The 27125-nt window shown below is 39.9% G+C and overlaps 1 protein-coding gene across 1 annotated transcript in view; it reads left to right on the forward strand.

Annotated features, from left to right (window-relative positions):
- Positions 1 to 10984: 10984 nt before the first annotated feature.
- The window catches only part of LOC136442352 (transmembrane channel-like protein 3), a 36037-nt gene continuing 19896 nt past the window's right edge, over positions 10985 to 27125 (forward strand). The window contains exons 1-2 of the mRNA XM_066439160.1: positions 10985 to 11118; positions 25468 to 25871. Of these exons, the coding sequence (XP_066295257.1) occupies positions 25850 to 25871 (22 nt within the window). The 5' untranslated portion in view covers positions 10985 to 11118; positions 25468 to 25849. The remainder of the gene's footprint in view (positions 11119 to 25467; positions 25872 to 27125) is intronic.

The raw sequence follows: 27125 nt of genomic DNA on the forward strand, positions 1-27125 counted from the left end.
CAGCTGAAAATAAATTTTCTACAGCAGAAATTTCTAAAGCCGTCAACATTTGTCTTATCGAATCTAGGTATACTTTCACTGTCTTTCTCTAGAAGGCTTCGGGTACCGTGGCCAAAATATGTTTATCGTAGGCCATTTTTGGCGCCCCCCCCCCAAATGTATAGCTGTTATTAGTATCAACGTTCACGTATACTAGCTTTGTATCTATCTCTATATAGCTTCATTGGCTCTATCTAGAACCCACTGCAAATACGGATAGGAGCTCCGGAGGGATGAATACCAGGCTAGTGCGTCTTAATGTTCAGGCGTACTTCAAGTCCCTTCCATACATCCAGGATCTTTCCATGACTTTGCTCAAGACCACTACACAACGAAGGTCGCCGCTAGGCTGGAAGTAACCTTGGATCCATATGCATGCTGTTTTAACTCCAATTCGCTCCTCTGATCGCATCCAAGCAGAATACTAGTATGACGTTCCCGACTATGAGTTTTTGAAAAACCCATAATCGGCTAGCGCAGACGACTTTTAAATGCTAGTAGCAGTAAGCAACCTCACAGACTAGCTCTCAACCACAGATGACCTTGCTGACGACTAACCTCCAATCATGGTCAGGCAAAGTCGGAAGGCCATGCTCGGCTACGTGTGACAGGGGCTTCATGCAGACAGCAGCAGTTTCCGAGCGAACACCGTAATTGTAGTTAGGCCATTTCGCAGAAAAATTCATCATCATCCCCGACAAGAGATGTTCCCATCCGGGCTGAGCTGGAGTCCAATTACGGATATTATTACCCTCTAATGCCCCGTTTTACTTAGAATCAATCTGAAGCTTAACGATCACAGCGACGAGAGGAAGAAAAAAAATCGATAGCATCTACAGATAAGAAACAACTTGGCTTGCTGACAGGCATTCCGGCTGTCCATCAACATCTAGAAGACAAAGAAAAATGACAAATGTGTGTATAGTATGTATGACCACTTATCTGTTGGATTATCAAAAGTAACGTAATTTCCGTTACCAATGACTCTACTTGCTCTTAAAGATCGGACGCGTGATCATATGTATTCCGTCTTGATATGATACTAATTTCGGTGATTTTGGCAATGGTAGAAGAGTGCAGATAAGAGTGAATGACTGGACGTTGCCTTCGCTCAGCAAAACAATCTACAAGTCTGGCGATACAGTGATAATCATCTATCAATTTAAAGTGGCAAGAACCGTAAGAAATATTCTAAGATACAGTAGATCTTTCTATGGCATGCGCCAAACATGTACCTAAACGGGGACAGACATTAATATTCACGACCAAAAGACGAAGAGTATGAAATTATTCTCGTTTCTTTTCGAATTCTAACTCCACAAGTACGACAAAATATGTGAGGCTGAGAAATGTTGATGCAATCTACCTCTCTTGTGGGCAAAAATTCAACGCTATTGAACAAAGTTAACTTAGAGCTTTCTGAACTAAGTTTGATATCTCCAAAAAGTCGTCTTCCTAGCCATTTTCCGCAACAAAAAGTATTATTTTGGGGAAAATCTGCTTGCAACAACCGTTCGCCAATAGAAAATACTCTGAAAGGTGGTGCTTTCTAGTAGCTAAATCCTGGACGTAGATGAACCTGACCCCTTGTTGTCCATACATGTCATACAAATGCAGGATAATGTCACAAAAATCCTCCATTACACGAGGTTCACACATGATGTATTGACCCGCGTAATCGAAAATCAATTTCCCGAAAACGTATATTTATGAGGGCATGGTAAAAAGTCTTTCTCTAGTGCGCCCCAGTAGCGTAAATCGTGGTCATTGCACCCTTGGGATTTCAGCGTAATGTTATTGAGGCTTTACGCCTGCGAGATTCCTTTATTAGAGGAAATTATATATTGGAGATCAGAAAGGAGTTCTTTGTGTAGTTTAGAGTAGCGAACCTTCAAAATCCATTGCCTTCTATTCATTGCTCAGCAAACGAAGAACTATATTCATTAAGCTCCAGGGACTGCAAACGCCACAATATGGGTAGGAACGTGCTAGGGCACACATAGACACCTGTTTTATTGATACAGTAAAGGCGTGTAATAAAGTCATCGCTGTAGCGAAATAAAAGCATATGTCGCACAGTGAAGTTTATTATATGTGAAAAACAGCAGTTGCGATCAATTACACGGGCTCAGGTGGCATTCGACACGGCGATGGTCAGACATGCAGGTTCCCGTGACTCCAATCAGCCGGCTACATTTCCGAACAGCGCTGAACAAATCATCGCAATGTGCTGTATTTATGATACACGGCAGGGACTACCATTGCCCTGTGTTATTGCTGCCTTCCTAGTGCTAATACACTTGTCACTAACTGTTGCTTGTCTCCGTTATACCTACCACAGAAGAGTAATATATCATAACGAGCTTTTATAACAATATTTCTTCAGATCTGAAGATTTGATATCTACCACTAGAAGACAGAAAGCAGACAGCATCAATCGATGACCCAATCTCCAAGCAGATATTTGATCCACCTTAGTCTCAGTGTTTTATACCTGTTTTTTTTTTTTTTTGGGGGGGGGTGCCATTTATTACGTCATTGGTGTGCTGCACCATTTTTATTCTTTGATTCACATTCACCAGTAATTAAGACACACAGGCATTTCTTCAGACTTCTAGACTTAAATCGGTCTTGGATATGAGTGTTGGCTTCAAGTGATATATTTGTCTGAATCCAATGCAACAGGAGCTCGTCTTGATTTCATATGACGTCATACGGGCTTGACTCAACCTCCCATAACTAGATTCTGTAGAACGCGTCTGACAAACGTTCCGGAAGTTAATCGACTACGTCACATCTATCTTCGTATGAACATTCTTCATATAAACACTACCGACTGAGTACAGGAGATTGCCCATTTTTCTTGGGGCTCAAATTCAGACAAGGCGCTTATGCTTTGTATATGTATCATGCTTCACTGGTTCAATAAGTGTATTGCACAATGATTTTTTTGGTCAATCGTAGCCACTTTGAAAATTGGGTTGGTGTATGGGATGTAGTATGGATTGTCGATGGGGCGTAGGCAGTTTGGGTATTCGTCTTTTTCAAAGTTACGGTTGGTTCCTGAGATAGGTAAGTCCTTGTTTTTTGTATTTTTGTTTCTAACGAGATGAACCTAGGTAATAAAGAAAGCTACTTGCTTAAAAAGATTCTTCAGATAGTACGACCACTGCTTTTAAACGTCAGACAATAATGCGATCCACCAAATATGAAAGTCTAGTCGACTTGAAAAGTTTAGAACTATCCCTATGTTCAGACGTCTAGACATTCAGCCGTAGAGGCCGTTGATCTTTCTATCTTTAAGCAAAAGATTCAAAATCAATCACTTTGTAAGGATATCAACGTAACGGTTTTAACGGAAAATTTTTGGGCATATCCTCGAGGTACTCAAGACTGATTAACTCAGGTCTATCGACCAATCGCAGATGAAGTTATCTTTAGAGAGAAAGTAGTTCCATATTCGGCACATCCAACAGTTGCCGCAGGTGCAGTATCTCCATATCATGTAGTCTTACCGATACGGGTGACCAGCTGGCGGTGTGGTATTGAGCGCCCCCGTGTTGGTGGGGTTCAACAAGCTCTATTATCCATGGCATCTTCGTAGCGGTTCGCTGGCTGAAACCAGATATCTATGTCAAAACAATTGTTCCGGCCTGTACGTGTGAAATATTGATGTCTCAATTTTAATATCGAATTTCTGTAACGAACTCGTCGACGGAAAGGTTGCGTACTGAATAGGTTTTGACCTTTTAATTGACCTCTGAGTTGACACCGTAGACATTTGACCTCATGCACACTTTAGAATGCACTGCCGCTAGTCTGTTGGAGGAGCTGGCTTTGTAAGGGGCTGTGAATGGTCAGTTTCAAAATGCGATAAATAACCGTAAAAATTCAAATTACGAATTACATGCATGACGGTTTGGAGCTCAGTGATTTGATCATACTCTATCTAAGGCAGTACTGAGGAGGTTCTGAAGTAGATCATGCTATTGGTCAGGCCTCCGCCATGTACACGTTCAAATATGGGCATGCTTTGATACAACAAGGGTGACTGACGGATGCCCCAGGGCTGTCTTGAGCATCACAACGAGAAATACACAGAATATCAGGTTTGTGCATCTATATCATACTCCTGGTCTTGACAATTTGGGCGCCTAGTTAGCCATAGTCATGTTGGAAAGTGATATTACCGGTTCCTTTGGCTGTAATCACCTTAAACTTAACACATTATAAATTTATCATATGTTGAACATCACTGCGTTGCCATGATAGTTGCCATTGAAATATTTCAGTCATTTACGAACAAGCATCGTTCTTCAAGTCTGGGCATGGGTTCTGTTGCTGGCTCGGCAGCCCTAAATTGGTATAGAAGAAATCTTCGCTGCTTGTTAACAGACTAGTGATTCTATTTTTCTACACCTTCTCTGGAAGTATAAATTCCAACAGAAATGTCAGCTTATGTTTTACTATATGATGCCATGTCAGTGACAGTATGAGCTGCAGGTAATATTTCTATAACACCTATTAGATGATTTGGCAACCAAAATCACATTGACTCCTTCTTATGTGTTACAAATTATATTTCTATTAGTATTTCATTCTTCAATGACATGGATAAGGAGGTGATATAAAAAAAGAAATAAAAACGTCGGCTTGGTGTATGGGATTTTAGACATAATCCAGAACGAGACAATTATCTGGTGATTTGGATACTTTTGAGGATCACTCTGGATTCTCTCATTTAAGGAAAATGGGTAACCTTGATGATATCTAAAAGAAAAAGAAACGTAAAGAAGTACATTACATAGAAACCTGAGTTGAGATCCCCTGATATACAGTAGTGAGCCACTTGGTGAAGGCCTGACCTTAAATTCCCAGGCGATTTATTAAAAATACACCTGCTGTTAAAAGTCTCCAAAGTATCTATTTCTTTAGATCTTCCATCAGTGGATTTTTTAATGATTCCCTATCGACCGATATGCAGTATACTTCATATCAGCAGATCTCTATCTGTACTTGAGTAGTCTATACGTCTTTTGCCAATAAATGCCGCTTCAACAGAAACCTTGAATACGCCCCGTACGCTGTCGGTACTACAAAGAAAATGTCGTTATTTTCTTTTGACTCTGAAACCCCATCTGGGCACGTATTGCAAGGTCAAGATCAAACGCCAGCGCAACATTCCTGAAGGTGTTACACCCACGTGGGAATTGAGCAGGTCTAATTTTCCCCGATCTTGGAATTGGACTTGTTCCACTTACGGCAGTCTGGAGGGAAATATTGCAAACTACGCGTAAATAGTTTTCACGAAGTTTGTGCCTTCATGCCAAGCTATTAATCAACCTGACACACTGCTGTCGTTTACGTAGTGGCGTCCTCTCGTAAAACCTGTGATATTACAAGGCTGCAATCAAACAGAACATGTTCTACTAGCATATATTATCAATGGATGTGAAGGCCACTGTATGGAAGATTACAGTTTCTAAATCATAGGCAAGCTATTGCAGAAGTAGTCCGCTGAAAGAATGCTTTTCAACGTGAAGTCAACATTTTTACTGTCAGCTTCCTTTCAAGAATGTACAGCTCTATTAGTGTTAAGCTGCGAAAGTGTAGTTAAAATAATCAAGCAAACATTTGCTAGATTGTATATGAGATACTTGTACAACAAGTAGTTCTATTGAATCATGATGTAAATCATATTCCTACCAAAAGTATCACTTTTAAGCATAACTTGAATTTCACTGTATTCATATGTATCTCATTATAGATGCTGGTTTTCAACTATAACTCATTTATCTTGTGGGATTTCAAGCTATCATTTAGAATCACCGTAACGTATCGTGATCTCGTAGTCTTAATGATAATATGCATTTATAGCTATATTGTAAACGTTAACTATTAAGATGTGACATTTATAGGGTTGGCAACATGAGTGATAAAGTCATCCATTTATTTTGTTTCGCATTAAAATCATTATTATTTTGGTTATTAAGATGCTTATAAATCAGTGATATCGTAACCATGTGGGTGTAATAAGTATTTTATGCAGAGCAATATTTATGTTTCATACGCACAATTCCGCCTAATATGTTATTTTTACATTTACAAAGAATTACATGCTTATAAATCAGCTTATGATATATCATAGTAATGATCTCGTGAACTGGAAAATGTCATTGAGGAACATGTTACATGCAGGGCAGTTATCTATAGTATTTATGATCTAGGTATAATTCAGTCTCGCACACATATGGCTTACATGTAGGATAAAAAGCTTAACGTACTTATTTCTTACGATACTCTAATCTTAGGTACGTGGGGAAGCATCTCCATTCCGTATTCCTGATAAGAATTCATCCCGACTCCCATGGCTTTAAATGCCAGTCTTTATCACAACACTGTGGCAAGGTGCGTTCGATTTATGGAGCCGTTACAGGCACTACCTTACTAAAGGTCACCGAGGGGCATGTAGCCGACTATACTTCGACAACTTCAAGAAGGAAACTTGTACGGCTACGAAATGATTCCAAATGGCATATGCATAATTCTTAAATCTAGATTGCGAATGTGATTAAGTAGATCGTCTTGGGGCCCATAGACATGATGTATGATGTATTTTTACCGCACCTGTAATCGTGTATTGGTTGGAGGATCTTGAGGGACAACTTCGTAGACGTATCCCAGGTGTGAAGTGTTGATTGTATATTCCTGCAAACCAACCGGCTTTCTGTGGTGATTTAAAACTCGTCTTCGGCCCATTCTATTGGTTCAACAATGAAAGTCGTTTTGCCTCTTTGCCGGGTGTCATTGTCGTTTATATTCTTAATAATACAATAATTTTCATAATGCTGACTACAAGTTGAGTCATCCCCTTTTTGTTCACAATGAAGATAGAACATTTGGAATGAGTAATGACAAAGGTGACCTAACAGGAAACGAATGTATAAGGTTAGTAGTAACTTCGTAAGAGTAAATGTAAGGAAGGCAATCATAGGATGGGTGTACTAAAACATTGAAGTGCGGTTTCGACATTTCTTCCGCGAACTCTCACATTTCAAATGGTATCAAGGCTGGCCCTCGAGTGAATGTTAAGAGTAAGGGAGGTACCTTGAAGCGTTATATCGTATTCATTGTTGAATATGCTGTAGAATAAGGGCGCCCATGGGGGCAAGTACACTGAACAGGGCCATTATAACTTTACATTACATTGCAGACATCTATCGTTCAGTTTATGTCATAGTTGTTGCCAATACAATAATTCTTTAATTTTAAACTGTAGCCACAATGTTCTCGATGTATAATATTTTGAATGGCGTTGAACATCACATAGGTATTTGTGTTTGTTTCTTTACTGAAAAAAGTTCCCAACACATGCATGAGCATTTAGAAGAAGTTACTGTAATGCAGTCCTTTCACTGATAAGTACATTGTAAATGGAGTTGGGTTAAAGACTAGCCCCGAATATGTGTGATAGCTGCCAAGTAATGCCATTGATGGTATTTCGGTCCCACAAGGGATACGCGTAATATTACTGTTACGAAAAAATAGATCAGCGGAAAATTAACTCCTGCTAGATCGAACACAACCATGCAGGACAATTCTTAACCCTACAATTTACCAGTAGATTAACCTCCAATCAGGCTTCAGAGTAGTTGACCTTCGGGTCAACACGATTTTTTGTGTTACACTGAACTAAAATTAGCTTATTTTTCTGAACAAGTACCTTTCAGGATGGGACACTCCCCTACCTTCGCTCACATAGTACAGATAATGAACAATTTTAGTAGTCAATCAAATTTTGGTCTTCTCAACAACTAAAGGCAGTGTTAGTGCGTGTTTTAATTCTGTTGGAATATATATATCCACGAGTAGGCTAGGTATGCTTGCATATCGACAATCAAACCATAGATAATAGAAGAATGAAATTATAAGACAAAAATACATTTCAAAAATGCAGAGCGCAAGGCAAACAAATGTCAAATGCATCATGATACAACACATCCATTCGATTAATCGTTACAGCAACTTTCAAAGGTACATATATTCAATGGTACCGTGTCTTTTTTTAACACCAAGAGGGAAGATTATATAAATTCAAAGGCTTTACGTGTCCATTCTGTGACATCTTCCTTTTATCGAACCGTTTCATCTCTTCTCCGGGCAATTCATTGATTCCCACGAATAAAATCAACAATATTAGGGCATCAAATGCACCAGAAGGAAAGGACTCCAATTACATACAAAGACCAAACAATAAGTGAGGGTTGGACTCAGGCCCAGAGAAACGGCGTTTCGACGGAAGGTGCACGGTGCGTTTTACGAGATAATCAATGACACGAAGTGTGGAACAGTACTGTTGAAGGATTTGTCGCAATATAGAATTAGTCTGGAACCTGCAAAGGTGCAACTACGCATGATACCGCCATCTAGGATATCCTGAACACTACTGACAGAGTAAATTATACTATTGATATCTACATATTCACTTATATATGCATAGCTTTAATATATACATACAAGGAACCTAGCGGCTAAAATCTTGAACCAACATCAATATGACAATGACAAGATTTTACCACAGTTGATTTCATTGGTATTCAAAATGATTCAATTGTGTTGAACGTTAATGATTGGGACTGATAATATTATTATTCCTTGGCAATTGTGGTTTAGTTTCACACGACTGAAAATGCATATGAACATTCACAGGCAAAAAATCGGTCCATTAATGTGAAATCATGCAACAGCTCCAAATGCTATAAAGCTATAGATGTGATTTTCTAAAACTCCTGGCGCTGGTCCGTTCATTTTTCATAACCATATAAAACTGCAATTCATAAACGCGCGGTGTTACAGTACTTTTCCTCTAGCTTTTTACGACTTTATGGTGGAAAGTCAATTCATTCTTACATCCAGCATGCCTGACTTACTTCCCGGGTAAATGGCGTTGCTCGTATACAGTATTAAGGTAATTTGTCTCCAAAGTGGGCGGTAGGAGAAATTTCATCGCACGAGAAAATTCACGAGGGAAACGAAATGAGTCCAGATAGCCTGGTGACGTAAACGAATGATATGGTATTTGAGGTAAGGCCAGTGTAGAAGTTTTTCTCAATGATATATTACACAGCCAGAGGAAACAAGGTTACATCTATGTGTACATGGATATTAGCTGGTCAGAAGTAACTAGACAGTACTTGTTTGGTTGTTTGTTTGTTTGTTTGAACTTTGATTAATTCATGAATAAATTCAAAAGTCAAATTATTCTGATGACATGTAATCCTAATAAATCCATAACCATATACCCTTACACATAAATGGTAGTACAAAAAGACATAATTTCCAAGCAGTAGCATGTTTGTTGTCTTGAATAGTTGTTGTCTTTAGTTTAGCTATATGATCCAATTGATTTACTATCATCTAGACAAGAGTGTACTTTCAGTGCCTAGACTGCACAGACTAGACAGACTTGAGGAGGAAGGGTCTGGATGTCTTCCAAGACCGAGAAGATTCGAAGTAATGATGCTCTCGAGCTCGGCTGACAGTCCCTAAGGCGTACCTGTGGAAGATGTAAGAACTAAGTAAGATTGGTTGGAGCGAAGACGTCCTGCATTTATTTACGACATTGGAGCCTCGTCATTATGTCCATATTTGGTTTCCGTTGGTGTAGACCCAAAGAGTAAGTGTCATCATCACTGTTTTACGACCCAGTTCATGAATCAAATCCCTCCCATACTTAACTCCACCTAGTGAGTGTTAAGCTGCCTTATTAGACTTCGCGGGAAGCTGTAGCTGATTACATCGCAGCGAGTCATTACCATTTGTCATAAGCATCCTGTCTTCAATTCTTTATCTAGATCTGTCTACAGCTTCTTGGCCATTAAGGCCCCCATTCCATTTGACGGCGATCGCGCTGCGCTGTCGCTGCGACCTGCGTTGAATTTATGTAACGCTTGACTTCATAAGTGGAATATCATGCAAGATGTACAAGTATGACTGAAAAGGCAACAAAACACACAAAGCGGAATTAGATTTGTTTTTTATCTATGAAATTCATTGAGCGCTCTGTCAAATTTCATGTCGCAGAGAGAGTGGAATGGGGGTATAAAAAGCTGGGGCTAGCAACGTTATCTCAATGATGATTCACTGTATTCTGCAGCTCAGGTAGTTGTAGAAACAACCTCTGGCTGCATTCAGTCACTCAATGGAGTCCTTCATATATAAACAGCGACGTTGGCATACTATTGACTAATAACTTTGGTAGACACACATGGTGAGCTATGCAAACTTCGCACATATTCTTCCTGACAATAACCATCCGTCTTCCGGCGATGCGAAGCCTCTATATTGGACAGTCACCATGCGGAATTACTAGGAGCAGAAACGAACTTTCATTAAGCAAACATAATCTATTTTCTGCCCAGAAAATATTACCCCAGAGAGGTCTACCATATTTCTTAACAGTAGATCAAAGGGTATGTGTTCTTTGTATACATTAAGACAATGTAATATTAAAACCTAGATGATTTATGAACAAAGAGTCTCTTTTGCTTTCGTCATGTAGATGTTTGTCCAATGTTTATGTACTGATATTAGTTTATGGATAACGACAAGCAAAATGAAATGCATTGACATGGCATGCTCTACATTTTCCCGCTATATCGAACTTGCAACAAATAAAATGAATATCAGGCAATTCTGATAAATCAAACCAAACTGTAGCGTAATGTGGGGGTTTACTGAACGCGGTTGGTTCAATTACTCTTAGCCAACATGAAGAGTTGACGTGGAGTGCCAATTCTCTCTCTCAAGACTCAAGTCTCGTTATGAACAGCATCTTTGGCGAAGGTTTACGGACAAAGTGGATTCGCTACTGGGATGTAATCGGGAGCCGGATAACGTATGTGCAGTTTTTTATAAACCACACGTAAAGGGAGTGGGAGTGGGAGTAGAGGCTTGAAGCATGCGTGTCTATCGATAGTCCTGTCCATACAACGTGTGTACGCGGACTGGCACGATTAGGCACACTTCCCCGACCGGTCTGATACGATTTATACCAATACTGTGGGCACATGAGAACAGGTATGTACACGCTTTTGTTATGTGTAATTCCTGACCGTCGTGCTTTTTACCATCCTTTATCTTACATACATCTGTTTCCTTACTTGACGTATGTTTATTGTGGAGGGGCATCATTGACTTGTCAGGACTATTTAAGAATCTGTGGTCTATACAGTATACAAAAAAAGGAACATGGGATATGATATGGGTACGTAAGCTTCATGATGATACGAGATATTCAAAATAAACGAAGCTTTTCTAAATTGCAATATGCATTTTTGGTGAATCCATAAGTGTAAAGTATCTTCATACATGTATCAGTGTGATAGTATCCATTCTGCGTGACTGAATATCTTGTCTATGTTTCTGAGAGAGCTAGCCAGATCCTAATCCACAACGCGTACCCTGTGGCCAAAGAAATTCGATATAATCGAAATAGTACACTCCCCGTAAACAGCAAAGTATCGATTCCATTGTCCAAATGTTGATTAGCCAAATTACCGCTTGATTGTCCGCCGTCAGTCGAGTGTCAATACCGCATTTTATTCTTGAACTTCGACCGACGGTTTATTGATAAATTCGTCCCGGATGAAATGAAAGCCCCACTAATGTAATTGAATTGTGGATACTTTATTGACTTTCCTTTATTCGCGGTCCGACATTTGTATGTATGAGAGCACTTGATAGGATGTATGTATATTTTAGACGCATGTTCACAGTGCATAGCTTTATAGGCTTACATGACTAAAAACCCTCTTTACAAAGTAGAGAAGTCATTTATTGGTCACATGAAACAGTTCGCAACTCTTGTAAGATGAAACCATAATAATCGTAATATCATTGAAACTTCTCGGTGAGACGGTATTTTCTTACGTCATCGGAGAACTAACTGCTTTAGAAGCTTTATTAATTAAGTTAGACTCCAGACCCAAGTTGTTTGTCGTTGACATTGTTTGATGTATATGCCATGGCAGAGATTGCAATCTGGCAGACTCGGCGATTCTACCGTATTAATTGGACTTTTCTGTGCATGTGGATATATATATATATATATATATAGAGAGAGAGAGAGAGAGAGATAAATAGATAGATACATGCGTAAGCACGTCGACTGATGATGATGATGATGATGATGATGATGATGATGATGATGATGATGATGATGATGATGATGATGATGATATGCTTAAAAGATAGTTAAAGCTTTCTAAGTTCGATTCATGTCACTTGAGATCAATATTGATTGACTTAAAAGTTAAAACTCAGGATTAAAAATGGGAGACCACTCTAATACATTCCTATGATTCTCAACGTGATCACTGTTGACAGAGACTCTGATCGTAATCTCTACCGGTAGAATCGGCGAGTCAGCCAGATCCCTAATCTCTACCCTGTCACATACATTACCACCTGGCACGAACCAATATCTTGATAACCACATCCTAACTGTTACGTTCACTAGTCTGTCTTTGTCGTGAATCTCTTACTTTTGGAAGTGTTTTGTACGCCAGATGGTGGTGACTATGTGATATCCTATCGATCTCCCTCCATAGATACGTGCCTGTAACTGACTACACAAAGCCACGGGATCTACCATAATGTGGATTCTCGATATTTACTGTCATATATTCACAAGTCTGCACTGCCATTGGTGCAAGAACACAATGACAAAGTTTAAAGATTAACGGTAAAAAATGATAAATATTTCAGCAGCAATTTTGGTTCAAGGCAATGGATTTACTTCCAGAGTGGAGGCTTAAGTTAATGGCAAAATTTCAATTATGCTGAAGGCAAACTCATTACCACATCAATGTTGAGTATAAGTATCTTGGGTATATTGTACGTGGGCGTTCGTGTCATTGTGTGCATTACTGTGGCTTGAAAGATTGATTTATCAATGCGACTAGTGCCTTCTGGCAAGAAGTTTTGCCCGACGTTATCGTTTCTAATTACCAAGAACAATTACCTACAGCACATGGCAAAGTGCATACACTGCACTAACATCCAGGGAAAACCCCCATAAGTGACTACCGTAACTTATTACCGGATTGAATAAGATTTGACGGTACAAAAACTTACTAAAAACGTTGGGTATCTACATTTAGGAGTGGCAAGCCTGTAAAGCTTCTCCGATGGCTTCAAGTATCTCCCTTGGTAAAGGAACAGAGAAACTTGGATAATACGTGGTGTACATTGATTTGAGTCGTTACCCTATAAACTTACTGCCGCTTGAGATAACATTTAGCTCTCTAAGGAGGGCATTTTGAATTGATTCTAACCGTTATCCTGGCTATTCTGTTAAGTTTCAATCTTTATCCAATACGAAAGAAGGGTTTCTCACCTATTTGTTGGTCATATCCCTCCGCCCTGATCAGGGCCTAGGGACATGACCTACTTTCCTGACAACAAGAGCTGATCAGTCGGGAATGGGTCAAAGTTTATTTGGGAATTAGATTAAGATTCCTTTCCTTCGCTAATCACCTCCAAAGGGACATCATGGTTTCTATGTGGCCCATGTTTGATTTGAGCACTACACTACAATCTCTAAGGACTTTTACCAGATTCCCTGATTTGGATTTGCTTCGGTCGTCAACTTGACTGTCTATTTTGATGGCATATCGAACGTTAGACTTTTATTAAAACATTTGTTCACCTTTTCGTTCCGTTTCTTTGCTAAATTGTGCCATCAAAATGGTATCCACGCGTCAGTAGCTAGCTCCATGTATTGAGGCGGGCCGTCATTGTTCTCCATTGTCTCTTGTCTGTGGTAGATCGTGGAGCCCCTCCTATGGCTATCAACAACCCAACTCCGCAGGGTCTCCTTCTACTGTCCTCCTCCAAGTTATGATACGGATACACAGTTGTCGAGTAGATCTTCCAACCCGATAACAATTCATCTTGATATACGTACAAATCCATAAATCTAAAGGGAGGTGTGATCATGTTGGCAGATAAGAGCATCTGAGGACAGCAAGGTCTAACAAAATTGATTTTCTGTTTCTCTAGGCGTCAAGCTTTCACATGATCCTGTTCCAATACTTATTAAAACTAACTTGTACGCCCCTAGCTGTTGTGACCTACTTTATACACCTTTATGTTCCTTCGGGTCTGGGTAGACTCCATGTAAATTATCTCCACTGATTGCTGTACAGCAATCCTGCAAGGCACAATGTATCGTAGGCCACAAGTCGCAACAGCTACACAGGATTCTTAGATAAGTAACGTATACGTGACAGGAATGTATGTGGATGAGTAGGATCTAGGAGCAACATCAATGATGAAGGGAAGGCTACAGTAACAGATACGTCAATCCTTTAAGAATACTCTGCGATATTTGCATCAATAGATAAAGTCATCATTAAGAGTTTCATTGACGCTTTCTATGGTTTCTAAGCTTGACAGATAGACCTCTGATCCTGCGTTAGTTCCCATTATTTCGTAAAAAGAAAAATGTATGTTTGGAAATAAGGAGCTGAAACCACTTACCAGATACCATCACATGCTGCCAGAAAGGCAAGCATGACCGACGATGTCCTATGAATCCTTGTCTTATTGCACAGGAAGGTACATGTGCTGCTACAGCTCATGAGATAAAGATACTTGAAAGATAAGAACACTTTCCACAAACCACGACATGATTTAATGACATTCATGTATCCAATTAGCCGCTAGAATTCCAAGAATCTTATCGACTGTCTAGGTTTCTTCGCACTGAAATAACTTGCCTGAAATGCATTTTTTTAAACAATCCTGTAGGCAGACTATGTAAATCATGGGATATCAAAATTAGAGAATCTACAGAGACACTGTCACGTCAAAGATGCTCAACGCTGCAAAATTGCCTATAAATCATCAGGTAACAAACGTCCCATTGCCGCGTGACTTCTTCGTTGATACCATCAAGAACCACTTCACACCAGCATATGTATTACATAACTGTTGGTCTGACATCTAACTGGCTATTCCTGAGAGACCTGAAGGCTGGAAATTGCTGATGAATAAACCATGTGTCCAATTGACCTTTAACACCCCAAGTACTCACCTGCAAGTGAACGCTCGTGGGTCAAGTACCAGTTGGTGGGGAACTACGGTCCATTGTCCGGGCTACCAATGCATATACCGTTAAACGGATATTGAGTTTTGGTATCTTGTGAGTCACAGAAACCTTTAATGTTTGGTTGATCTAGGCATGGCGGAAATATGGACCAGAGACGTTCGTAACAAGCACGGTCCTTAACCGCGGCTTACGTGTGGATTTGCTGACTTGTGACAGATTGCGCAATTGAATGAAGTGATTCGAGGCGTCGTCACTGATGGGATTCAACTGTTGTCGCGGCAGACTAATCCAAATTGAACGTCTGCAATTTGTACCTATTCTAAGCTGTTTATGTAGTTTTAAAGGCTTGCCATCTTCCGTACTTTTATGGAAAGATTTCCTACTTCCACCCTTATGAGCGGCATATATCGTGGCATATTCTAATTTGTCAGTTGCCACTTTATTGGCCGCTGTTACAGAGTTTTTACTGACGCGTTAGATTTTCGGTCACGTCAGCGCACGGGGCTACAAACGAGGCAGTGCCAGTCAGAAGTACCATCTCCTTTATAGGCAGTTTAATCACACTTAATGGGATAAGCTGGATAGGAGCCAGTGGCCATAGGCTAAAGTAACGTTGTCATTCTGCCAAAACGTTCAAGCGGAAGGACAGGCGGTCACCCAGGCGGGGAGGTGAAGGTAAGATGCAGCAGGTTTGTTCAATGAATTGTTTGTCTTTCGTTGTTTATGTACAGCAGAATAGTCGCACTGGTCACACTTAAAGGGTTTCTCACCTGCACGTTTTCTCATATGTCTGTATAGATGAGACCTGTTAGCTGCCGAGTATCCAAATGGATAAACTGTCCATTTATCTGAACTTTAGCAACCATGATCATAGAGTTGTCTTCTTAATGTTGAATATTTCTCAGTGTAGAATACTGTTCCGTATAGAGTGTTGTTCAAGGCCAAATACTATCGAAAACGTGGTAACTGAGTTAACTGCATGTCTCGACAGAGTTGTGGCGCTAGAAGAAGCTAGTATGTATCTATAAAGTCGGTGAGTCGATTGATGTGTAGACAGTGAAGTCTAAATACCCAAATGTAGACCCCGTTAACGCTACTAAATGAATCCAGATATATTTTCAGAACCATAAGAGTCTATCTAACTTAAATTAGCAACCAAACGTGCGTACCTAGTTAGCGTCTGATATGCACTGTGTTTGGATTGATTATTTTATCCCTTTTTTCAACTTTAATCAACCAATTATTACATCGAATGATAATACTTTTTCAATTAGGTACAAGCCGTACATAGTTTTGCATATCGGAAGGTGAAGTAATCTGATGTCATTCGCTTGTAGGAAATGGAATACCTAGAAAACAACGTTGCATCGAGATATTAACAAGACTCGGTACCGATAAGAATCTCGCAGTCCTTACTTTTCCAGCCTTTCATTGGTTCGTCTTTTGAACTGTTATCTTAACGGTTTGGAGGGACTCTTTATCTTCGTTAGGTCTGGGGTACAGATTCGTTATTTTGTTTCACCACAAAGATAAGCTCAAACGTGTGAAGTCAGGAAAATCAATTATCAATTTAGCAGTGATGCACCTCTGGGAAATATACAAACAGGACAACGTTTTGGCGTGCCCAATTACTTATTATTGATCCACTTTTATGTAAACCTCCATGGTTTGGACGTCTGCGGATCAAACAATTAAGTTGAAAAACAATATATTTTCCCGTGCTTAGTGGTTGCCTTAGTTATACAATAGAAAAATACATTGGAAAACCCCGATGTCTAAACGATTTCAAGGGTGACACAGATATAATACCTAAAAAAATACACGTCTTAAAGGTAACGTCGGATCATACGTTTTGTTCTGGTTTCCTCATTGATTGTCGTATGTCAGATAAATGAATACAGATTATCGTACCTAATAACACCACCTGGATCGGCTTTCAAGCACTTGATGGGGATTTCGTCTTTAAGGTGGCTAAGATCTTAAGGATCATATATATTAGACGCCGTAGCACTTTGATTGTCTTAGTGCTGATAGGAAAAATCTAGACCAGGTCCCGTACTTTCCTACTTAAAGCTATTTGCTTAATCTCTTTTAAGCAGATTCCATCGCAATTGTTCTCGATCGACTAATATAGTGAATAGCAATCACTGAAGTATCTACATATATTGCATAGGTATCACTTGCAGAAAATTGGGTTTCAGTCACTGACAAAATATAGCTAAGAAATGATAATGTTCTGCGAACCCTCTGCCGTTAAAGATATTAATGATAGTTAGCGATGTTTACAGCTATGAAAACGTGGATAAGTGCCGTGTGGTTAATTGTTCGTCAGTTCAAAACCGTATGTCAGTTGATTTCACGTTCTAGCGAGCTTTAGGCAAGTCACGCGCCTGAAAACACACAAGTTTCTAACACGCACGCACTTTATAAAAAATGCCGAATTTTTTTAAATGTGTAAGGTGCAAAGGTGTTCCATTGGTTGTAATGATATCTACTCCTTCTTTGATGATGTCGCATATTCTTCACTTTACTTTTAAACTCTGTCTTATCATAATAAGGAGTTGTGCTGTTGAATCCAGATCAATACAAAGTAGTAATATAGAACACACCGATTGTACTAGGAGGGCAGAGCGTCATTTCCATTGCTAAAATTAAAGGAACCAGGAACTCTAACACGACTAAACGAAGAGTAACTATGAGACATGACAGTGTTGATGAGTTGACAAAGTGGGAACCCATAAGAGCAGAAACCTTAGCTTTACCCCAATGCATTTTCATTAGCAACGTATGAACCAAATATTATCAATCACTCTATTTCTGGAATGGAAATTGACGTATATGTGCACGACAAACATTACAGCAAAGCTCTTAACTGTAGCGCTAAGTGTCATTTGGCGAGATCTTATCATCGTTTGGAAGTGTCACCTCGAGATCTGATTGGAACGGTATCAGATGAATGCGTAGTACGTGTATCTCATTGGATAAAGTTTACAGTTGTTAAACCCATTACAGTGACAGCTAAAGCAATGTCATCTGTCATCAAAGGATATAGTTTTCATCGTATTTTTTAAATCAGAAACTCTATACTCAATACGCAGGGATCCTCTTTATCAGATAGCTTTGGACGAAGCTTTGACTAAGATTATACAAAGGTATTCAGGGCTTAGGTGTGACAAGTCGATTGATGACTACTATAACGACCTGTCATTGTGTGCTCGCAGCTGGTGTGGTGTAGCAAATAGCAGTTATACATGGTTTATAAACAAAGATACAAATGCATAGCACACAAAATCTAAGAAACGTAATCGTTTCGACACGATGCTGAAGCTACTCAATGCTGAAGTCTATTAGGTCTTCCAAAAACCAGTTGAACTGATATATTATCGAGGAACATGCATGACCTTTGATGATATGGAAATATTAACTGCCAGGTTCAGCTAAACAAATGAGTGTAAGGTTGATATGTGTCCGATGCTATATTCGATCAGACAAACCCTTTTGTACTGTAAGGACAGCGCAATTTGTCGCCTCGCGCGGAATGTCATGGACACCTGGTCCCTCCATCATAAAAACACATTTGTTGATTGTTTTCCGCTCTAGTTCCGATGTGCCACCACGAAATATCTGGTTCAGATGCATATTTCAAATGAGACGTATGTTTGCTACTTGTAAACCAACTGCAATAAAGCTGCAATACATTTACACTCGCATGATGGATACTGTGCGTTGAAAAGGGGTATTAAGTCTGGGCACTGTTACAAGCACAGTTATTTGATATAGCTTCGAATATTCTTCAAACCCAAGGAAAATGGAATTAGGTGACTGGTTGAGGCGATGTAATAACATAACACCTGCAGCTAGATGAGCAAAGGTTAGATGTGACAGGTCGTTCGGTGTAATATAACCAGCTGCTGCCGCACCGTGTGTCTGCAAAGCTGGTTTGTTACCGGTTACACAGATACAGATACAGATACAGATGCCATAGTAATAGGAGCTGACCAAAATAGAATTCCCTGTAGCAATGTACTTTTGTGGAGTTATCAATCAAGATCAGAAAGTAATTGAACGCAATTAAAAGATAGCCGGAAGTGCTGTTATTAGTAGTTCCGAACACATTTGCACCGGAAATAGAAACCCATCGTTTTCAAAATTGCCAATTGCTCATCATATCCTTTCCTTGTCTCGAAAAGCACTCGCAATACGTTGCGATACTTTGAAGATTACTCAAGACCTAATTGTGGATCGTATCAACCAGTCTTACAAGAGAACTGGAATAAAGCCAAGCCTACAATTAATGTGTAAGCCTTTCTCTATGGTTAGCCGTTGCCAAATGTTTCCACCAGCTTATAGATATTTCTCTTGAATGACATGTGTACAATGAAACGTACACTTTGTTCGCTGCTAATGGTCACATTACGAGCCGGATTTCTCTCACTAATCCTAACTAAAAAGCCATTAACAGCTGTTGATGAACATACAAGTGTGAAGTAGACTACCGAACACACATTTCTGGCAGAATCGATTTTGTTTCCAGACGAAGAATTTGCAACGCCGTGTACCTAATGTCGGAAATTGATTTAACTGTCTTCAGGAATAGCAAACAACAGAACACTCTATATAAATAATCGATAACACGTTTATCATTTTCTCTTGTTGACAAATATCGTTGACAGTAGACTTGTGTTAGGGCAACGTTTTTTCAACGGTTTATGAAAACTACCAAGTCCTTCACTGAAGAGCAACCAGACGATACAAGACAACTTTGATAATACTTTCTGCTCTTGTGTGTAAAGGCCCCCTCTCACTGGGCTACGGCATTGCGGCGGCACTGTCACGGCAGATTTTTACGGCACTGTCGCGTTGCCTTCATCAATTTTCATTTGCACTCTCACTGACGTGCGGCGCATTTGCGTTTGAAGCCCAGATGAGCAAGTTATTGAATTAACTTTATTGTTCGACAATCGTATATGGTACAATATATGGCACTAAATCAACAATACTGCAAGGCTAACCTATCCTTCAGTTATAAGTACAAAACAATATCGACAACAGTGTATGAATTACAATTAAGCCATGTATGGATTATTTTGTCCCTCGCTTTTAGGATGAAGTATAATGAAATTGACCTTTGTAGGTGGTATAGGAGTTGGACATGACAACAATACATGGGAAATATCGTTCTGTGGTGGTGAAGGGTGATAGGGTGAAGTTTATCTTAGTAGTAATACTTTGTAACAGCGCAACTCTCTCTTTGCCATAAGTGGGACAGGCCATGTCCATTACAAATTGAAATCTATCTTCAATATTTTCATGACATGTGGGACACAATCTGTGAGGGCCTGGTGTGTTGATGTGTCGATCCTTTTCAACTTCTAGACAACATGTAGTTCTGCTTATTGGTTTATTGTGATTTGATGTTATATAGTCTTCCTTACCAAAGTGATTTTTGATTTTATGATATGTGTGGAGTTTACTAAAATTTGTTCCCTCCAGTGGTTCCCTCCAGCCAGGGAGAAACGTGAGTTCCACACTTTCTTTAAATGTATATCCAAAACGGTTGGTATTATATTAAACTGCGGGGCTAAGCCAAACATGTCTACATAGTATGTCCTGAACGTGAGTAGCCCAGTCATTTTCTTCTTCGAATGAATCCTGTTCGTAGGTAGATTATTTAATCTTAGCGAGAGTATCTAATCAACTATGTTTGACTATCAACGATAAATAGGAATTCTTCTAATTCACCCCTTACGGCGAAACATTGAGTAAAATTTGGGATACAGTGCCTGACTGGTATATCAAGTTCAGATAATCACTGTAAATCTTGAATGGCACAAGAGCAGGGCGAGTGCATGTAGACAAGTGGTTTGATTCCTTTCCTGAGCGACTAGTCTATCAACCGTACTGGAATAAGTTTAACTAAACTCTTTAACAGATCAATAGCTAGGGAAATGGTCCGAGTGCAGTTTGATGGCAGTGCTTTCAATTAATCAAAAATCGTAGTGCTGTCAATGGATCAAAATACAATACAAAATTATAAAAAAAATGCATCAAAAATTGATTTCAAGTGATAAAAGGATTTTCACTTATGACACTTGATGCATCAAAGATAACATGTTATAGAATATACGTAATAACCTTGAAACTGACATATCACTTTTTACACAATAGCGCGCGCGGTGAGCTCCCGGCAAGCTCCCGGCGAGCGCGCGGCACTTTGCCACTTGCGTTTTTTTTCAAATTTTGAAAAAAATCGCCATTTCAACCGGCACGCCGGCGGTGTGGACCGGCACTGGTACGGCACTGAGACGTCACTAGGACGGTACGCTGAGGTCTGTGCACGGCACTGCGGCGGTAGCCATTTCCACGCTACCGCACGCTACCGCCACAGTACCGCAGCCCAATGAGAGGGGGCCTTTATACAATGTACTGTACTGCCCTAAGTACCAGTAGCTCACTGGTATTGTAGCCGCCACGTGAGTCGTGAGTATAGAATAAAAAAACAGGAGAATTTCGAAAAGAATATAGAAGTGATATACCTACACTTATAAAGCATATAATCAGAAACGTCATCATCATCATCATCTTGAATCCAGATTACTCCGGTGATGTACACTGAGTTAAGTTTTTCCAGTATTTTTGTCCTTTATGGCGGACATCAATGTAGAACCTGTGAAACCAGTGTCTTTTTCGATCATTGTCAATAAAGTAGTGTGAGGTCTTCCAACTCTGCGTTTCCCCTCGGGTAACCACTGCATTAGAGACGTAATTTGATGAATCATCCAACCATTGCATATTTTTGAAGAGCTCAAATCTCCACAGTACATCCAGTTTGATCCATCCACGACCAGACCTTAGACCTTGTGGTGATAGAGATGGTAGACAACGTGATTTACATAAACAGATAGCCTCTCTTCGACTTCCGCACTGCAAGTTTATTTGAAACACTGGTAGAGCAATCGTTTGTGTCAACAAAACCTACAGATTCGCCTTTTCAGATTAATCCAATTTCTTGCACTAATTAACTGAGTTCTTCCACTGATTGACCCATTATCGGGGCTTTCCTTCTGGGGTTTGGATTCTTCTCTGGGACACACTATATTAACCGGTCGAGCAGGATCACAGTGCAGTGTTTGGCATAGGGCTGAACTCTGACCGTACATATTCGTTTGTTACTGTGGTGCCTAGTCTTTGAATCCTTTGTGCATGGTAGTTTTTGTGTCAGTTTTTACAACTTAAGTTCCTTTTTTCGTACATGTCAATGTTGTAATTGTTGGATGATGTTAAATGTATCGGAAAGGTAAGTCAAGGAACAATATGGGAATCTTCTACATTTCATCCGTGGTATTTGTTTGTTTACTGTTTGTTTATTAGCTCATGACAAGTGATTACAACAGGCAAATATGAGACGACTTTGCAAATGAGGCCAGTAGTTATAAGAAATGATTCGTCAGCATCTGTTTTGTTTTACTGAAAGTTCATTGCAAGTTCTTGCCCGTTGGCTAATTGCAGATACATTTAACATAAAAAGAGAACAGACAGACAGTGAACAATATAGTATTCTACAACTCTAATTGAATGACTGGCACTACATTCTAACTTATTGGGTTCGACTTCTTTTTCCGAGACAGTGGAAGACGAATGATCCCACTTTTTCTGTAATATGTGGGTTTTGTGAAGCTAAGAGGAGGGTAGTTTTCTTTTCGTCTGCAAGCGGAGAGAAATTAGGATGGAATTTGGTGGCCTCTTTAAACAGCTCTTTTCTTTCATGGTCGTAGAAATTTTATTGATACGGTCTGACCCAAAAATGTCAGCGTGAGTCTAGTTAACGTATCAGACTCATTTTTGAAGGATCTGCGAAGTATTAACCATCCGGCTCGACCTGCCCTCGTCTGCCATGACTCAGGATGTGTTAATGGTGTACGTGGGTGTCATTACATCGGCACAGGCCAATGGAGAACCGGCCAGGGTGTGAAGTATGGCCGCCAATTACATACAGGCCTGCACGTCCCATTACTGTAATGGCTACAATTACCCAGCCACCTGACCTATCGGTATCTGATATCAGTGATAGGGAAGCGCACAAGGCGACTAGGTCTATAGGTCAATATGGAAGATATTATGAAGCTTATTGGTATTGCTGAGTTTCGATAGAGGCTTTATTCTTGAATTTTTTGTATGCCGTTTTACAGTACTGCATGTCTATGTATTACTGATGCTGTTCAGCACCAAGCACAGTACCACCTGTCCAAGTTTAACTGATGCTGTTCAGCACCAAGGACAGTACCACCAGTCCAAGTATAACTGGTGCTGTTCAGCACCAAAGACAGGACCACCTGTCCGTGTATAACTGGTGCTGTTCAGCACCAAAGACAGTACCACCTGTCCGTGTATAACTGATGCTGTTCAGCACCAAGGAAGTCCATGTATGACGGGTGTTGTTCAGCACTAAGCACAGCACCACCCGCCCATGTATCAGGGCTGTTGTGCAGTACCAAGGACAGTGGCACCCATCCATCCATGTATGACCAAGGTCCAAAGACAGTGACATCCATCTGTGGTTATTGCTGTTCAGCACTAAGGACAGCACCATCTATCCATACACGTATGGCTGTTGCTGTTCAGACCCAAGGACACGTACCCTTCATCCATGTATGACTGGTTTTGTCCAACATCAATGGCATAGGCGCCAGCCGATGAGTGTTGTAAAGTATAGATTTTAGCTTAAAGTTGCTTAAAGTAACTTACATGATCATACTTGCAATCAATATATTTTCGGGTACAGTACGTTTTGAAAAACCAGTCACTTTCGTCACACATATTTTCCTTGCAGAGTTCTGACATCTACGACATCCATTGCAACCGATTGCAAATTTGGCTCGTAGCGGCCGCTTTAGACGGCAAAATAAGGGCTGTATAAACTTATCTATTAGTTACACCTGATATATGTCGGTATCATCTTTGCAATAGAATTATATTGTGACCAATTATATATGTGACAATATATTATGACCAATTTAATGAAAATTTCAAGCATACTCTAAATGAGATGGCATTTGCACGTTATAATTACATTTTGTGCATTCCATTCAATTTGCTTTAGCTCTAACTCTGTTGCAACCTTTTTCAAGTCTATTTCATTGCTGTTTTTCTCTGGCATTCCAAGCATAAACGCTGACTCTTCCTAGCAGACTTTTACAAGCAATTAAAACAATGTGTTAAGTACTGGCGCTCGAAATTGGCCTCATTGATTAGTCATAAGATGCTCGGTGATGCGGAAGATGACAGACACATCGCATTTCCCTCCATCTGTTACCTTTCATTATAATGAGGAAAATTAATTTTGTCTTTTCATCAAAGGATGTTTTGAGTCACGAGGGACTTTGTATGTCACAGAAATAGAGTTGCCCACAGTGGTATATATTTTCTAAGAAGAAATTGTAGTTGATTAAGTCATAACTGTTTTTCTATTCAGCTATGTGGAACGTAAAGCCTGGTAATTGTGTTCACATACTGTATCCGTTTTTTTTAAGAGTTGACCTCGTTGTCAGAATGATTGCAGTCATTTGCCCTGAGAATATCGCAGAGTTTGCAGGAGCGTAATGGGTTAAACTGCGAGTTGTAGCGGGAACCTTTCTTTTTAAACCTATTGCACAGATCACACGCGGGAGCGTCTTTGAAATAGAGAACGTTATACTTTGATGAAGTTATACTTTGATCCAGGTAATAAGATATGTAGTTACTGACGAATGATAGCGGATGCTGTCTGAAACGTCTGACTTTCAAAATCTTTTCCAGTTGCTTATCAATGAGTAACTGTGTTTGTTTTTTTGCGTTGAGAATGTTATAGTATACCGGTGGCTTACATAGTCCGTTACAGTAGGTGCTTCCGATACCACCGTTAGTGGCCATTTAATTAGTGGTATCAGCTGACAGAAATGTCACGGGTGATTTTACTTATTGGTCATTCTCTGGTGGAGACAAAGGCTGACGGGTCAGAAAATCAGGTAAGGGCTCGGTCACAGTCGTCGCATGACCGTCGTACTATCGCAGACTGAAGGTTATCTTTTTATAGCCGGGCATTTGTCGTACACATTTCTTTTGTCTTCTTACGGAAAAGCCTGTCTTTAATAGAGATCCCGTTCGGCAGTTGCAATTGGTTTTGTCACAGCCTACTTGAAAATTCTACATCAAAATCGTACGACAATTGTTACCGCGCCGTAATACATGTATTGTATCACAAACAAAACTATGGCTTTAACATTTACCCGTAACAAACAGAACTACTAACTGTTGACGTTATTTTGTTAATGCAGGACAAGCGTAACGATGAAGACCCTCAGGATGATGCACAAGATAACCATACCTCGAGGATCGTGTGAGAGGAATTCATCATGAAGGCTTTGTGAAAGTTGCTGTCAATTCACTTTCCTTACAACGATGGCCTGATGATGTAAACTGAACAGTTCTAGACGCTCGAGCAGTAGTTTTAGATACGACGATACAGCCAAATTATATTTCGCTTCGTCTGCCAAGTGGACATATTTGATAAATGGCTGATGACCAGAAGATCAAAGGATGACTTAAAACTGCGTTCAATGAAAATACCTGAACCAACTGAACTCAAGATTCTTGGATTTACTACATCGAGAAGAAGGTCACTTCAAAAACTAAACGGTGGTGGGAAAACGGGAAGACATGGCGTCGGCGCCTTCACAAGGTAGGACTGGGTATCATGTCACTTGACAGTAAACATTGTGTTTGTGTGTGTGGGGGGGGGGGGGGCGCATTCATATTTTGCTCACCAAGGGTGTAAGAATCTAAGATTTATATAATTGAAACTTGATATTTCTGATGAACTGTTTGGCAAAACAGGCTTCGTTTATGATTTTGTGAGTGTATATCCAACCTCCCAGCTGCGTCAGAAGGCATCGATGCGCAAACAGCATATGCCGACATGCACATAGCCAAATCCCTATAGCACAAGGCTCATTACAGCTTACTCTCACAGAAGGAAGTAAACCGTGACTCTTCCGAGTTCGCACTTAGCCAACTGATCATGACACCAGCAGCTTCAAACGAATTTAACGATTTCCAAGAAGCTACTACTCTAATAATTATTTCCTAAACCTTGTATGTAACATCCTCGTGGGTCGTGTGCGCATTAAGAAGTTGTGACCATGAATTCATTACGTGTATTTGCACCACTGGAGGAGTTTACAAAGCGGACTGTTTTATTACATCCAATCCCCACGGTTTTTAGTGTGCTTACAATGATTTATGGACGCACAGTGTAATGCATATGAGACGTACCGTCAAGATAGCATTCCTTTGCCCTACTTTTTTGTGTCTTTATGGAACGCTGAATTGCAAAGGGAACAATTTTACTCTAGCGGTTATTGGGGGCCATGCCACGTGCCGGGTAATTACTATCACCAGTGATGAAGAAATATCTACTTTGTGACGGTTACTTAGACACGGGCCGTTAGGTTCTAGCCTTCTACAATACAGTAGGGTCTGTGTGAAGTACACATTGCGGAGGAACACACTCCGTATTGCACCTGGTGCTCAACTGGAATTCTTCTGTGAGTATCATTTTATTAAGGTTGTGTTCGAGAAGTTCACTGTATAAATGTCACTTATGATTAAGGTTACCGTTTCTATTTGATATATAGTATCACGTGGATAATTTTGATATGATTTTCTAGATATGATACAGAAGATTTAGGAATTGAAAGAAGTAGTTTCTACCTATGTCGTTGTCGTACTTGATATGAGTGATCAGATAAAATTCAGGTGATCAGTTCCTGTGTATTCTTCCGCAGGCTCGTCTCAGAGCGCGCCTCTGTTCAAAACAACTTTACGTCCAATTTGATAATCTGATCGATTTTAGTATTGTCACCGGAACACGATGCATACAGCCTTTCCTTGTTGTAAGATTGATTCAATGTACGTAAACATGCATCAATTGATG

Source organism: Branchiostoma lanceolatum, chromosome 9 (genome assembly GCF_035083965.1).
Source record: "Branchiostoma lanceolatum isolate klBraLanc5 chromosome 9, klBraLanc5.hap2, whole genome shotgun sequence".
NCBI classification, from domain to species: Eukaryota; Metazoa; Chordata; class Leptocardii; order Amphioxiformes; family Branchiostomatidae; genus Branchiostoma; species Branchiostoma lanceolatum.